At 34.5% G+C, this 16,992-nt stretch overlaps 1 protein-coding gene across 3 annotated transcripts in view; it reads left to right on the forward strand.

Moving 5' to 3' along the window:
- The window catches only part of MAGI2 (membrane associated guanylate kinase, WW and PDZ domain containing 2), a 1,381,189-nt gene that overhangs the window by 403,563 nt on the left and 960,634 nt on the right, over positions 1 to 16,992 (forward strand). For all 3 annotated transcript variants that reach the window (XM_081288532.1, XM_081288533.1, XM_081288534.1), the window contains exon 2: positions 2,673 to 2,789. In XM_081288532.1, coding sequence (XP_081144658.1) covers positions 2,673 to 2,789 — 117 coding nt within the window. The remainder of the gene's footprint in view (positions 1 to 2,672; positions 2,790 to 16,992) is intronic.

Raw genomic sequence — 16,992 nt, forward strand, 5'->3', positions numbered from 1 at the left:
TGGAGGAAGCTGCAAGGTCAGTAGGAAAGTGGGAAACTAGAGTGAAGGGCTGTTATAGACCACTGAGGACAATGTCCTGGGACTGAGCATGTCTACACCGGAAACTACATTAGTGTTTTGGGTTTTTTTAATAGAAAAGAATGGAGGGTAAACATTGGATAGGTAACTGTCAGAGTTTGCCATAAGAATATTAGATAAGGGGCTGGGGATGTGGTTCAAGCGGTAGCGCGCTCGCCTGGCATGCGTGCGGCCCGGGTTCGATCCTCAGCACCACATACCAACAAAGATGTTGTGTCCGCCGAGAACTAAAAAATAAATATTAAAAATTCTCTCTCTCTCTCTCTCTCTCTCTCTCTCTCTCTCTCTCTCTCTCTCTCCCCTCTCACTCTCTCTTTAAAGAAAAAAAAGAATATTAGATAAATGAATTCACCTTACTTAAAAGATGTTGTGATAAACTGTGAAGGAATCAGTATTTGGTAAAATCCTTTCAATTGCTTCTAGGGTTTCATTCTAAATTGTAATAATTCAATTTAATTAATGAATGAATTTTTATATTATTCTTAGATGCTTTGGCAAGTCCTTCAATGGTGAAAAAAGATAGAGCAGGTAACTTAAATTAATCAAGAGGCTATTTTGTGATTGTTTTCTTAGGTAAATAAAGTTTCAATGGGGCAAATGCAGGATATTTGTAGTGGAAGAAATGGTTTGAACTGATAATATATTTTCAGAGGCAAGAATCTTCCTGGACCACAAAAGGTGACTTATCCAGGTTACCTTAGGTGAGTGATTCTAGCTTACACTAATGGGTCAGACTGCATCTGTTGTTCTATAATTGGCATTTTCTCTGACTGCCAGAAAGCATCTCATCACTTGGCATGTCCCACATATTAGATTGAGGGAAAAAGAAAAGCAAGAGGAGGTGCAGTTGCCGAAGGACCTGTAGGCTTAGAATCCAGCAGAAACAGTAGCTGAGAACAGTCCCAGGCACAATGATTGCTCAGTGGCTGTAATGAATTAGCAAGGGTAAGCATGTTCTACTGACCAGAAAGAAAAGAGGGGGAAAAAGAGTATTTCAGGATTTGTAATTTTTAACTAATTGACTGTGCTGCCAGCAAGCCCAAGACCCACAGAAACAAAGGGCATGTGGAGATGTAAATAATAAGTAATTGTTGATATTTTCTGATAGTCGTTTCAAAAACTTTTATTTCTGACTGCTATGCTTCTCTGACTGCTAAAATGATTCTGAATTTGAAAAAAAATGTACGTAAGCATGCTGTATGTAATATTTATGTGCATCCAATAAACCATATATCTTCCTTTGATGTTATTTGTTTTCCTTTATCTGTTATATTGGGTGGAAAAAATAGATTGAGAACATTTGCTCAAATATATAATAAAAATCATTTGAAGAGTAAGAATATTAATAGTTGACTTAGTTAAAAATTCTCTTTTTTTATGGCATCTTACTGTGACTATGCCTGCAGATGAGGAGGAAAATGAAATGATGGATTTTGAAAACTTCAGAAATGTTTTATCATATGGCTTACAAATATACTATTGTTTGTGTAAAAAGAGCTTGTGTTGAATTTGAACACATCTCTGTAACATTATTTTACCTGATCATGGTGGTGCAAATAGACATATGATTCTAATTCTGAGATTCAAAAGGGCTTAAAGATAATACAATTTTTCAGCTATTACAGATTTCCTATTTCATCTAAGTTTAATTTTTTATATTGGTTCAATTAACCTAATATGATTGGTTGAAAGGTGAAATTCCAGGAATTCTTATTTATATTTTTATGGGTATTTTGGTTTATAATTCAATCTTTCCAACCTAGAAATAGGAAGGCTCTTAAGATAAATATTCATAATTTGACATAGTTGTCCTTAGACATACAAATAATCTTTGACAGGCCTACATTATTGGTTTTCTCACCAGTATTCCAGATTTTCATTAAATTAAAATGGCAGAAAGACTACAAATTATTATCAGTGGCTAAAGAAAATCTTTTTTTTCCTAGCTAAAAACCTCTTCACATGTATTATAAGAAAGCAAAATTACTTTGATTTATAGTTATAAAGGAAATAAACTCTAATCTTTGCATAGTAGATGTTTTAACTTTTGTATCAAACTAAACTCATAGATAATTTTAAACAACATTAATATCTTTTCAAATTTTGAAGACATTAATGTAAATAAAATAAAATAGCCCAAAAGCGCTAATATTCTTGCTTTCACATGTATGAAGTACCTAGAGAAATCAAATTCATAGAGATACAAAGCAAAATGGTGGTTGCTAGGGGTTGGGAGAGAGGGATGGAAAGAAGTAAATAAAGGTTTGGGTTTTTTATCCCTGCTATGATTATACATTATGATATTTTGATATCAGCTCAGGAGTAACATATGACTTTTACCATAATATAAGCTTCACTCTAAATAAAGACTAAATTAAAGAATACATGCAAAGCACTGAGCATAGATCTCACAACCAATTGTTTTCTCAGAAATGTTATTTGTTTGATTATGAAAGCAGTAAATGTTTCAGGAAGTATAAAGAACAGTATGAAGGAACTCATCTTTTAAATGGGTTCTCGAGTGCATTTATAACAATCAAATTAACTTTTTATCATTATTCAACATCCTTTACTAAAAAACTTTATTATTTCAGGAGGAATTGTTGATAAGGACCTTCGTCACTACCTCAACTTACGATTTCAGAAGGGTTCTGTTGACCACGAACTTCAGCAAATCATCCGTGACAACCTCTACCTCCGCACGGTGCCGTGTGAGTAGGATGGGTGATGTTATTTTTCTTCCTGTGTTAGTAGAGAGATGTTCAGTCCTATATCCATTGTTTAAAAGGAAATTTAAGTCATACTGGGCATTGGAACAGAAAACCTATTTGAGACATAAAAATGTTAAATGCTTATAACTGTGGTTGTGTGGTTTACAATGAAGTTGTAGAAAGAGGAGACTTGTGATTTTCAAGCTACAAAATCTATCTTAATGCTTCTCAAGTTAGTACTGGAAAATATTGATTCTAGTTCAGACTTTTGGTGATTCAGAATGAATCATGATTGAAATAGAACTCCACAACAGGAGACAGGAGAATGCAAACTCAATTTATTAGTTGAAACAGCTATTTTGTAAATAGAATCTAAACAGTAACTCCCAAATTCATCTCAGGTTTACAGCAAGGGAATCTCATAAGTGAAAAGAAAAACACACATGGAAAAGCAAAGGTAGTATTCTGGAACTCTTAGAAGGTGATATTGGGTCAGATATTTTTTATGCAACCTGGAGAAGTCCACGAATATCAATTCCTGGTTTACCTTAAATGACAGGAATAAGTGAAATGATAAAAATAACAAATAAACTTTAGTTTCAAGTCATTTAACAATCTTCTATTAACTTGAGGATAAATAAATCATTTTTCAACTCAGGTCCTAGCTCTTATATCAATATCAAAATTATTTTCTTCAAGGAAGATTTTTATGACCTCCCAAAGATTCACTCCAGAAATTCTGATCTTTGGGTGTTATGTGTATTCCTTTTATTTTAGCTCTGCCCTGGATATTAACAAACTCAAAGCTATGGACTTGGGAAACTTAATAAAGAAAGAAAAAACTTGGCTAGGGTAAATGAAACAAATAAGCAAAGCAAAAAAAAAAAAAATATGGTTTAGACATCCAGGATTAAACCACCAGTACTATGTAAGTGATATAGATATATGATTATATTGAAATACTGAACACACAGGAAGATGTGAAGATGGACAGGTAACCACCCAGCCATTTAGCCAATACCCATTTTAGGAGGGGTGGATTCTCGGCATTGTTAGCACTACTGAATGTTCATCAAAATAAAACTGCCAGAGCCTGACTATTAAATATTTCTAAAAAAGAATACTTGCTGACTGACATCTTGTTGGTCAAAATCATTTTGCTTTCAGTGTGTTGTTAGTTAAGTGAATAGACTTTTGGACTCTTGGTTTATAACTTGAAGTTGAGAAAAGTGCATTCTTAAACTTGTGAGTTTGACATTGGAGTGATGGGAAGAAGAAGATGGATTAAAGTAAGTGACTGAACTATTTATAAGGTAACAGGTGGACACATTTTCAAAGCTGTGATGTTGTCAGCACAATGGTGTGAATTTATCTTTTGTGACATGAAAGAAAGGAGATCTGAAATACTAAACAAAGAATCCAGCCACTTTATTATGTTTAAAAGCTGAGGGAAATAGATAAGAGGCTGACATTCAGGAATACTTGTAGTCCTTGCTAAGGCGATGACATACATAAGAAAGTCTTAATTAAATATGAAGATAATGAGAGTAAATTTTGCATTAGTTAGTTAAGCTCTTAAATAAAGCATCTCTTTTTAGAGTACCAAAAAAAGACTAGCAAGACAAAATAAATATAAGGGTAAGATAACTAGATTTATGTGAGTAAACACAGTTTGAAGATGTGATTTTGGTATAAGGTCATAAATTCAATTAGAAATCCTTGAATAGTTTCTACAAAAGAGATAATTAGAAACACAATGAATCTGAATATTATGATAAAGAATTATTCTTGGATTTTGCAGCTACCACTCTTAATAGCCAATCAATGACACCATTCATTATCAGTGCTTTTAACTTGGCATAAAAGTGAAAAAAAATAAAATAAAGATGATTTTGACTTATTTTATTAAAAATAGCTTTTATACTGATGAATTGGATGTGGAAAATCAACCATATTTACTCATTATATATTTTAATGAAGTAATCATATATTTTAAGAGATTATTCATTACAAATACATCAGTAATGTGAGAAATCTTACCATGGCTTAGAAACCTACATGTGTATCCAACACATCAATTGGCATTGAGTATGGAATCACATTAGTTACACGTTCTCTTGGGTCAAAAAATTCTCAAGGGTTTTCATAAACCCAGTATAATAAAAGGTAAGTGTATGATTGAAGGGCATAGTTTGTTCCTATATAAACATGCATTAATATGTATTCACTCACCTCTTCTTTAATCTAGCAATGACACCAGAAATAGATCTTTGATAACTACATTGAAACAAAATTATAGTCAACTTATAACTATGTGAAGCTAGATTTTTTTTCATAATGCAATACTTAACTAAGTAATTCTGCTTTCTCCATGATACTATTCCACTACCAACAACCATGACTAGAAGGAAAGGAGCCAAGTCTTAGAGCTAGACTTCTATTGGTCTGTGAGTAAGTGAAAGTTCTGGGGCTAGGGTTCCAGAGACACAATTGCTCTCATACACAAATATATGTTTGGCCAAATCCAGTTATGGGCAACCTGGCTCCTGTACTAAACCCTGTAGGAAACCTGTGTCTGGCTGTTGGTTGGTTTCTGAGGTAAGCAGAGGAAGAAGGTGGCTAGTTCTGGTATCCACCGGGGTTTAACTGAAATAATTGAAAATCCTGTCAATCTGTTCACATAAGCAAGGACTGACTTTATGAAGCCTTTCATTTCGTTTCCCCAAAATCTTATCTCAGAATATATTTCTTCAAAAAAATTGGCTTTAAAACATATATCTCTAGACAAGGAAGGAGAACTTGTTCACATAGACCGGGTTGTTGCAAATATATCAAGGATGAGATCCAACTACACACACACACACACACAAGAACACATGCACACACAGAGATTCTAATGAGATCGCTTGTGATTCCTTCAGATCAGATCACAAAAAGAACCTTAGGAATGGACTCTTAATATTTTCTGTTTATATGATATTTATGTAAAACATATGCCAGTTAACCTGATTCATGTCTGCTGAAGACTCAGATTCATTCCTAAATATGTGATTTCTCAAATGCTAAATTGTACAACTAATAAAGGGAAAACAGAAATTTCTAGAGCAATTTGACATACTAAAAAGTGATAGCTAATTATAAATGAAGACTGAAAACTAATCTTTCTACTATAAGATGTCAGGCTATATAATACTTTTATATTATTGAACTTCAGAAGAAATAATAAATGACAATAATACAAAACTGTTGTAGCCTAGGATATGATAACAACTGACCAGGCAATATGTATATAGATCAAAGACTACTTACTACAAAGAGTTTAGTACAACACATGGTATTTAATTACTCTGATAGTATACAAAAGGCAATTTCAGAAGCACCAACTTGGCAACCCTCAGAGGGTAGATAAAACTGTTTCATCACAGCATGTTAAGTGTACAAAGTTAAGACGGCATGCATTGTCCCTTGGGTAGTATAGATTCAAAAGTATCTGAAGGAAATTAGTGGAATTAATACTGAAAAATATTGGAATAATTTTCAAGTGTTTAAAGAGTAAAATGAAGTTCTTTAATTTTAACAGTCTACTGAGTATAATGATGATACATATTAACTCTTGAGTCTGTCAGCCACAATTAAACAGACCATGTTTCTGAAATAAGAAAAAAAAAATCACTGCAATTTATTGATAAAGTCCTAGTTCTTTGGATCTTTGATATTTTTTAGAGAAACAAGTTAATATTGGAGGCAGATATGAGCATAGATATAAATTTTAGATACATCTCCCAGTATGCCAGATGACATGGGGAAGAACTTCAAACAACCAATTTTAAAAGTTTCAAAATGAAATGGAAGGTAGTTAAAATTAAACTTCTCTCCCAAGACCGTACTTTATCATTTGGTGAGATGGTTTTATTGGGAAATATTTTAAATTTATTTGAAGTTAAAAGAAATACCAGTGTATACCAAGTAAAAGGCAAGAATCAATAAAACTCAAGTCTAAAACTATTCCATAAAGAGTGAATAAAATGAAAAACATAGATTTAAGAGATGAAAGAAATTACTTTTGCAGAAGATCTGATTGAGGTATAACTCACAACGATGTTTCTACATATTAAAGTACTTTTAGTAAAACTAAGCCATATTAGAAAGAAATATTGTCAATGATAAAATTGTAAGATTTTTAATATATTTATTTAATTTTCTGATACTTATAAGAAATGGTCTCCTGTTAGGAACAATTACCAACAAACCAAAAGATAAAGATATACATGGGGGAAACATCCCCTTTTGCTAATTAAATTATTCTATATAAGACAATGGTCAAAAAGAATGAGTGGGGAAGATCTGATTGGTCACATATCTGTTAAAGAAGATTAAATTGGGTCAAAGGTCTTTAGCACACTCCATGGGGAAAATAATCTTAAGTTTTTTGAAAAAATCAGTTCTTAAAAGGCTTGGTAAATCAGAGACACAGCGTCTGATAGAAGAAAAAGTTGGCTACGATCTACATACTGTGGGGTCGGGCCCCAAATTCCTCAATAGGACACCCATAGCACAAGAGTTAATAACTGGAATCAACAAATGGGACTTACTCAAACTAAAAAGTTTTTTCTCAGCAAAAGAAACAATAAGAGAGGTAAATAGGGAGCCTATGTGCTGGGAACAAATCTTTACTCCTCACACTTCAGATAGAGCCCTAATATCCAGAGTATACAAAGAACTCAAAAAATTAGACAATAAGATAACAAATAACCCAATCAACAGATGGGCCAAGGACCTGAACAGACAATTCTCAGAGGAGGACATACTATCAATCAACAAGCACATGAAAAAATGCTCACCATAGCAGTCAGAGAAATGCAAATCAAAACCACCCTAAGATACCATCTCACTCCAGTAAGATTGGCAGCCATTAGGAAGTCAAACAACAACAAGTGCTGGCGAGGATGTGGGGAAAAGGATACACTTGCTCATTGTTGGTGGGACTGCAAATTGGTGCAGCCAATTTGGAAAGCAGTATGGAGATTTCTTGGAAAGCTGGGAATGGAACCACCATTTGACCCAACTATTCCCCTTCTGGGTCTATTCCCTAAAGACCTAAAAAGAGCATGCTACAGGGACACTGCTACATCGATGTTCATAGCAGCACAATTCACAATAACAAGACTGTGGAACCAACCTAGATGCCCTTCAATAGATGAATGGATAAAAAAATGTGGCATCTATACACAATGGAGTATTACTCTGCATTAAAAAATGACAAAATCATAGAATTTGGAGGGAAATGGATGGCATTAGAGTAGATTATGCTAAGTGAAGCCAGCCAATCCCTAAAAAACAAATGCCAAATGTCTTCTTTGATATAAGGAGAGTAACTAAGAACAGAGTAGGGACGAAGAGCATGAGAAGAAGATTAACATTAAACAGGGATAAGAGGTGGGAGCGAAAGCGAGAGGGAAGGGAAATTGCATGGAAATGGAAGGAGACCCTCATGGTTATACAAAATTATATACAAGAGGAAGGGGGGAAAAGGGAAAAATAATACAAGGGGGAGAAATGAATTACAGTAGAGAGGGTAGAGAGAGAAGAAGGGAGGGGAGGGGAGGGGAGGGGGGAAAGTAGAGGATAGGAAAGGCAGCAGAATACAACAGACACTAGTATGGCAATATGTAAATCAATGGAAGTGTAACTGATGTGATTCTGCAATCTGTATACGGGGTGAAAATGGGAGTTCATAACCCACTTGAATCAAAATGTGAAATATGATATGTCAAGAACTATGTAATGTTTTGAACAACCAACAATAATAAAAAAAGAAAAAGCATATGAAAAACAAACAAACAAAAAAAAGGCTTGGTAAAATTGAGACTATTCCGCACGGTAATATGTTTTGAGGGGAATAAATAAATCTAATTGCTCTTAGTTTGGGTTGTAAAGTACATTTCTAACCATGGAGTAAGAAGGGAGGGTGGCATTCATCTGTGGATTAGATTGCCGACATGAACCCATATTTTTCCAGTAGAAGAATTTACTTGAGTTAGAAATGATTACAAATACAATTCTGGGGCTGCGTTGTAGCTCAGTGGTAGCGTGATTGTCTAGCATGTGTGAGGCACCAGGTTTTATTCTCAGCACTATATACAAGTAAATAAAATAAAGGTCCATCAACACCTAAATTTTTTTTTAAAAAAATATCTGATTCTGTTTTCAGAATACTTTTAAAACATAGGTCTGTATGCTGAGATGGACTCAGGTTGGACTATATTGAACATGTAGGCATAGAAGTAGAAGCTTCCAATCCAACCAAATTTTAAACCAACGTATTAAAACAACTGTAAATTATACATCTGTTTCAACATTTTTCTTGTTGCCTCCAATAAGAATCATCAATTTAGAAACTCGTTTGTGAAATGGCTTTTAGGATTTGAACCATATTCTATTGCAATTATTTCAGAATCAAGTTGCCAGATTTTTGTTCTTGGAAAATGAATTTGATTTTTAAAAATATACTAATTATATTTAGTGCTAAGTGTTGAGAATGAGGGTTATTAGAGAATAAATATGGTCATGAGCTTTATGGGCCAATGTAGAAGGAAATCTATAAACAGATGAAATTAAATTTCTTGAGAGATTTATATACTGCCCTGGAAGACTCAACCAAAGGAAAAACTTAAAATGCTTTTGAGCAGTAGCAAATACTTGAAAGTATTTTACTCATTTATTTATTCAGATGTATGTCTGCCTTGCATATTTATGAAACATGTGTTGTTACTTTACAGGAATCTGTAATAGGCTTGCCCTCTCCTTCCCTTTGAGAATATTAAGATCTGGTACCATGTTGGTTAGACAAAAGTACTATATTTTTTTTTCCTCTCTTCCTTAAACAAAATGAATGTGTCTTTCTTACTCAGATGGTAATGTCCATTAGTTTGGTTGATAAAGTACAGGAGAGAATTGGCTTCAAAAAATTGTTTAACATGAAAAGTCAAGGAACAAGACTGTTAGCAGTGATTAGAAGTGATTGCATTGATTTGTCCGTGGGACACTACAGAGCACTTGTATTAGAATAAAAGAATATACCTGCCACAAAATAAGAACAGTAAATATGAACAGTGAAAATCTTACTAATCTTCCCAACCACATAAAATTTCCTTTTTGCCCCGATTGATTGGTTCCTTAAGTTGTGACCCAATTTTTCCTTTGGTTTTACCCTGTTTGTGTTTCTTTCTTTCTTTCTCTCTCCCTCTCCCCCGCAACCCCCACACCTTTCTCTTTCTCTCTTTATTCTTCACAAGTGGAAGACTTTCCACAGTGGGCCATACATGGAGTTGACTGTTAGAATGTACAACTTTGGACTTCATGGTTCCCAGCTGCTGCCCAAAGAATAAGTGGTGCCTATGGCCATTTTTTTCACTTCTAGAAAAGCCAGTCATGACTTTGAATAGAAAATACGCCACCTTTCTGGAGGCACACTATCTACTCCCTACAAGTTTCAAAGTCACAGTCCTGTGTGCTCGTATGTAAGCATATCAATACTTCTCATTTTAACCTCTGCACTTTTTGAACATAAAGAATTAGGACTCGTTCAGGTTCAGACCTACCCAAGTTTCCAGAGTCAACTGATTACCACCTACACTTTGGAAGAAGCTGAAGAACAGTAGTAGGCAGATGGCAATGGATATTAGTGTTAACATGGGATTTTAAGACCTTAGGTTTGTAGTAGTACAGTTAACTTCTAATTCACAGGCACCTAGACAAACAGCAATAAAAAAAGGAATGCTGATTCAAGTTACTGCTATTCCAATATTGGTACATTAGTCAAAGCCACTCACATATTATAGTTTAGCATTGTTGTGTCATAGAAAAGAGCATTAATCCTTAGCTTTATTTACTTCACAACACAGAACTTTCTAATGAGCACTTATCTCAGAATTAGGAGTCATTAGTGCTGAACCAGGATCTGCCACTAACTGTAGAAACTTGGCCAAGGCCTTAACCTCTGGGTCTTAGGAAAGAGAGGGATGAAATTAACTCTGGTGATTCTTTCTGTTCTAAAATTCTGTGATTTTCTGATTCTACTGGCTTGCCTTTTTTCCATTTTATCATATTTCAAATTAGTTCTTCCAATATGCTTAAATTATTCTGAGTATGGAATGCCCTTGATATCAAGCAGGTGTAAACAACTTATGGAAGCTGAAGATATATCAAATACTGCAGACACTTCGGGGAAAAATAAAGAGCTGGGTTTAAATTAAGTGCAGTTCTGGATAAAACCAGCCATGCGTGTACTTTCAGATTTTTCTATGAATGTCAAGTTAAAGATGCCATCATAACTCTGATGTTCCTTGAAATCTGCCTTCACTATTCATGAAATTCTGAAATATGGTCCAGTTTAGTAAGTGGATAAGAAAATAAACATAATGGGAAATACAAAGCTTTTAAAATTGCTCTCCTTCTTTGGAATATGTAATGAGTTGAGATGTGACATAAAGACTTCTGAAGCATGAAGTATATTGTTATGAAAATGTGATTGTAATCCTTATGAAAAGATGTTTAACATGAAATACAGTGCCTTCTAATGTTGAACTTTAATAAATGTCACTTATGTGAGTGAATGACCCTGGTTAGAAGCCCAAATAGTTCTAGTTAGTGGGAGGCTAGATCAATGCTTACTGCAGTCAAGGACTTTACAGCACAAATGAAAACTTTAGAAGAGTCCAAAGGTTTTCTCAAACAAGGCAATTAAAAGTTAAGATTGATATAGGATTGACAGTCAATTCAATTTAAAAATACACATGGATCCTGCCTTTCTTAAGCAAATCAGAATTATAGAATTGGATGGATTCCCAGTTAGTTTCCAGTTTCTATTCCAAGCTGTTGCCTTTCCTTGTTAAAGGCTAACTTGCAGGAAAGTTGCTATTCATGCTAACAAAGCCAGTAAATATCTGCAAAAGCTCCATTGGAATGAGGATAGAGTTTCCCTTGCTGCTCAACACAACCCAGTCCTACACATCAGTAATAATTTCATAACTTGTCCTCCAAAGACAAGACTGCAGTGGGGAACTAATGTCAATCTATATATGTCTGTCCTCTCTGGCAGGAATTATGATTTGTCTTCTTATAATTTCATTTAGTTGATACTGATGAAAAACTACAGATCATTCAGGGACTTGCATATTTGAAGTCTGAGTCTTCATGTCCTGAATACAATTCAAGTCTATTATTTTTATGTTGAAATGAACCTTTTGGTTGTCCATTAGTCAATCAAGTTCCAAATTGTCTTTTCTTTAGCATGCCATTGTCACAAATATTAAATACAAAATATCAAAGGGGAGAAAAAGAAAAAATTTAATTGATAAGTGTATTATTCCAATAATTAGTATTGTTAACTTGATATAGAATAATATAATATATAGTTAAAGGAGTCTCAATTATCTAAAAGGACTTTTTTGCCAGGCCTGGTGGCACACACCTATCATGTCAGCTACTCTGGAGACTGAGTTAGGAGGATCACAAGTTCAAAACCAGCCTCAGCAATCTTGGAAATTTAGTGAGACCCTCAAAATAAAAAATAAAAAGTGCTCAGGGTGTAATTCAATGGTAATTTGCCCCAAGATTCAATCTCAGGTTCAATACTCAGGGGAAGGGAAAAATATATAAATAAATAAAGTTTTTAATTTTTTATTTTCTGAGCCTTGCTTGTAAAAACTTTCTGATCTTAGCTCTACTAGACTTTCTATATGTGTTTCATATTCTGAGTTTTATGTAAATATAAGATTACAAATATGTAAAATTTAAGAGCAAGTATTTATAGACATTTTCAGTTCTTTTAAAAATATTTTTATTATAGATGGACACAATATCTTTATTTTATTTACTTATTTTTATGTGGTGCTGAAGGTCAAACCCAGTGCCTCACATATCTGAGGTAAGCACTCTACCACTGAGCTACAATCCTAGCCCAAGTTTCAGTTCTTTAACTTGGCATTTCATGCAAGCATTCTTTTATAAATCCTTGTGTGGGTCAAGGGGGTAGATTGAGAAGAAGGAAATGAATGAACATTTACCAAATATCTATGTGCAAGTATTATTATGTCATTGCATTTTGCAGTTCTTTGAGAAATGGGTTTGGTTTCCATTTTTCAGATCAGCATACTTAAGCTTGGAGAGGTTATGGACCCTTTCCAAACCACACAGTCAGTAAATAGATGAGAAGTAACTCTGATGCCAAGACATTGTTGGGTGTATCATGTTTCCTCCTTAGTCCTTAGAGTTCTGATTTCTCTGACAATACTGAACACATTTTGGGAGACTACAAAACACAAAAGACTGCTTGAATGTGTATCGTCATTGATTATCTAATGTTTCCATCAAAGCAGAGAAAAAAATCATGAAAGTGGTAGTGAGGTATACATGACCTCTACATTGCACACATCTCCACAACTGCTGTCCAGGACCCCAGTGATATCATTACCCTACAGACTCCAAAGTGACCAAAGTCATGGGTGACATTATTCAATAGTGGCAAACATCTTCCCATTTTAATCTAGAGGTTACCAAAGCAGAGGCAACAGGACTGTTTACTCTAGAGTTAATAACATTATACCAAGAAAAACAAAACCACTTCTACTTAAGAAGAGTACCATTCTCTCCTCTCAGCATGGCTGACTCTCCACAGGCTCAGTGTTACTTATGGCTCAGTTTAATGATAGCTTCTAAGATTTCCCGAACTCCCATCCACACTCTTTCAACACAATTCTGTGATGGCACAGGTTTGCATAACTTGCTTGATGCCCTCACCACACAGACACCAAATTGAAATGCAAACATCCACCCTTCCATCTTACTGATCCTCCCTGGCTTCTGGTTACATCCTCTAATTCTGGTTCAAAGTATCCAGGTTAATACAATAACACCTAGTGATCAGTGAGCAATGTAAACCATTAAGGATCCAATGTGTATGTAGTCATGCTTCACTATGCCAAGCTTCGGTGCTCTTGTTTTAACTAATTTTTTATTTGCTCTAATCAGCTATACATGACAGAAGAATGTTCTTCAATTCGTTGTCCATAAATGGAACATAATTTTTCACTTCTCTGATTATACATGAAGTAGGGTCACACCATTAGTGCAATCATACCTGTACCTAGGGTAATGATGTCTGTCTCATTCCTACCTCATCTTTCTTACCCCCTTTCTCCCTTGGTTCTCTTTTTATTGCCTTCCATGGTCAAGAAATATTTTGTCTATTTCATATTTCAAAAAACCATACAAATAATGAGTCATTCGGTCTTCAGTTGAGGAAGTAAAACCATGCAAATTATTTTAAGGAGGAAGAAGTTTAGGGAATCCATTGTTTAGAAAACTGCTGGAAAAGCTGCAGAATGAGGGTGCAGATTAAATCCTCAGGAATAATACTCAAAACAATATAGAACTGCTTAGAGAGTTTACAAACCTTACCAGAAAGATTGCTGCCCCTGAGGCCTGCAGCTAAGAGCTAGATTTCAGGAACCAGAATTGAGAAATTACCATCAAAGGCTGCAATTGCCACAACTGCTACTCGACACCTGAGAAGTTAAAGAAGCAACACTGGGACTGTCCTACAGAAAACACCACACCTGTAAAGTCTTTTGCTATGAAAGCATATATCACCTCTAAACATGTTTCTTTTTAATGATTACCTCATAGGCATAGAGTAGCATTAGAGAACCTTAAAGTTATTATCTATTAAAAGACAAATGTTTTAAGTTCTATGTTTTTGGTTAATCTATAGTCAAATACTAACTATAAATAATTGTTATCAGATATTAGTAAAAAGATTTACAGAGTTTTTGTTAAGATTTTGGCTTTAATCAGAGAAATGCAAATCAAAACCACCCTAAGATACCATCTCACTCCAGTAAGATTGGCAGCCATTATGAAGTCAAACAACAACAAGTGTTGGCGGGGATGTGGGGAAAAAGGTACACTTGTACACTGCTGGTGGGGCTGCAAAATGGTGAGGCCAATTTGGAAAGCAGTATGGAGATTCCTGGGAAAGCTGGGAATGGAACCACCATTTGACCCAGCTATTGCACTTCTCGGACTATTCCCTGAGGACCTTAAAAGAGCGCACTATAGGGATACGGCTGCATCAATGATTATAGCGGCACAATTCACAATAGCTAGACTGTGGAACCAACCTAGATGCCCTTCAATAGATGAATGGATAAAGAAAATGTGGCATCTATACACAATGGAATATTATGCAGCACTAAGAAATGACAAAATCATAGAATTTGCAGGGAAATGGATGGCATTAGAGCAGATTATGCTAAGTGAAGCTAGCCAAGCCCTAAAAAACAAATGCCAAATGTCTGCTTTGATATAAAGAGAACAACTAAGAACAGAACAGGAAGGAAGAGCATGTGGAAAAGACTACAGTAAACAAAGACGAATGGGGGGAGAGAAACGGAGAGAGAAGGGAAAGCATATGGAAATGGTAGGAGACCTTCAAGGATACATAAAATTACAAGAGGCTATGAGGGGCAAGGGGGAGGGAAAAAAAAGGGAGAGAATTGAACAACAGCAGGGGAGATAGAGAGGGAAGATGGGAGGGGAGGGGAGGGGAGGGGGGATAGTAGGGGTTAGGAAAGGTAGCAGAATACAACAGACACTAATATGGCATTATGTAAAAATGTGAATATGTAACAGATGTGATTCTGCAATCTATATTTGGGGTGAAAATGGGAGTTCAAAACACAATTTGAGTCTAATGTATGAAAGATGATATATCATGAGCTATGTAATGCTTTAAATAATCAATAAAAAATTAAAAAAAAAAAAAAGATTTTGGCTTTATTATTTATGTCCAGGCTCCTAATGATTAATTTATATTATGCTAACTGATTATAAGCTACCAAGGAAACGTATTTATTCTTCAGAAAACAGGGACACTTGTGCATTATCAGTGTATTCTGGAATTGTTCTACTCTACTTATAGAATGAGACATTTTAAATGTGTGTAAGAGTCTTTGTTCATTTTATTCACAACTTTATTATTAAAAAGTATGAATGTGGCACTAACAAAATTTAGTTCATAATTATATTTCTCACATGAAAAAGCAATTGACAAAAATGCTTTCAGAACATAATTTAAATTTGGAGCAAGAAAAGGAATCTTAATTAAAAGTGAGGAGTTGAATATATTATTTGAAGCACTACAGAAAATTAATTATGGCTTGAAAGAAGCAAGATGCTTTCAGCACTGAGTGGCACAATATCTGTGATCAGAGTTCAACACTGGCAGCTTTTTAAGGCCCCATCATCATTTCCATGCCTCAGAGTTCATTAAAGAATCAATGCTATGAGTCTTCTGGCAGATTGAAATGCATTAAAAATACACATACAATTTGGAAAATTTGTATTTAAGCCAATATATTGACTTAACATCAGCTTGGGAAAAAAAGGCATCAGGTTCTCTGGTACAAACATAAAAGTATAATTTTAGTTATGCCATAACTTGAGTGTTATCCTCTTTATGAATATGGTTATATTCATAAAAACTTATCTTCCAGATTCATTGGTTATGAAAAATGTCGTTGTTAATTTAAAGTGTCATTAATGCACTTAATAACCTGTTAAATTTAAAGAGATTAAAAATTTATAAACTTTCATATATTGTGACTTATTCTAATTCAGTCCTGCTAACATTGAGAGGTACTGTGTACATATGACTGGGTGGGTTCTATGGAATGATTATCACACAGGTCCTGTTCTCTGGGGATTATCCTTATCACAAGTTCAACTCTAGGTAAGGCACATATTATATTTTCATTTTATGGATGAGTAAATGGAATATATACAGCAAACTAAGGTAAAATAACTACCCTTTATTATAGTTAAGGGTAATAGCCAGTCTCAAAGCTTTGGGGGATGATTAATTATTAAGACAATCTGAGTTAATTTATCTTTGCTTAACAATAATGACTAGACTTTGGACTCCATGAAGATGTAGCCCAATAAAGACAGAATGATTAAACTTTTAATTGAGCAATATGATTCCAGTTTTGGAAACTGCTCAGCTCTGCTCTTATATATTCATGCTCCATATTTCTTATTATTTGGAGAAGAATAAAAAGGAAAGAAATAAAATATCAAAGCAGATCCCCAAAGACTAAAGGTTTTCATGGTTTATCCTATAATGGTAAACTTGTTGCAATTT

Source organism: Spermophilus citellus (genome assembly GCF_964194105.1).
Source record: "Spermophilus citellus genome assembly, chromosome: 3".
NCBI lineage: Eukaryota > Metazoa > Chordata > Mammalia > Rodentia > Sciuridae > Spermophilus > Spermophilus citellus.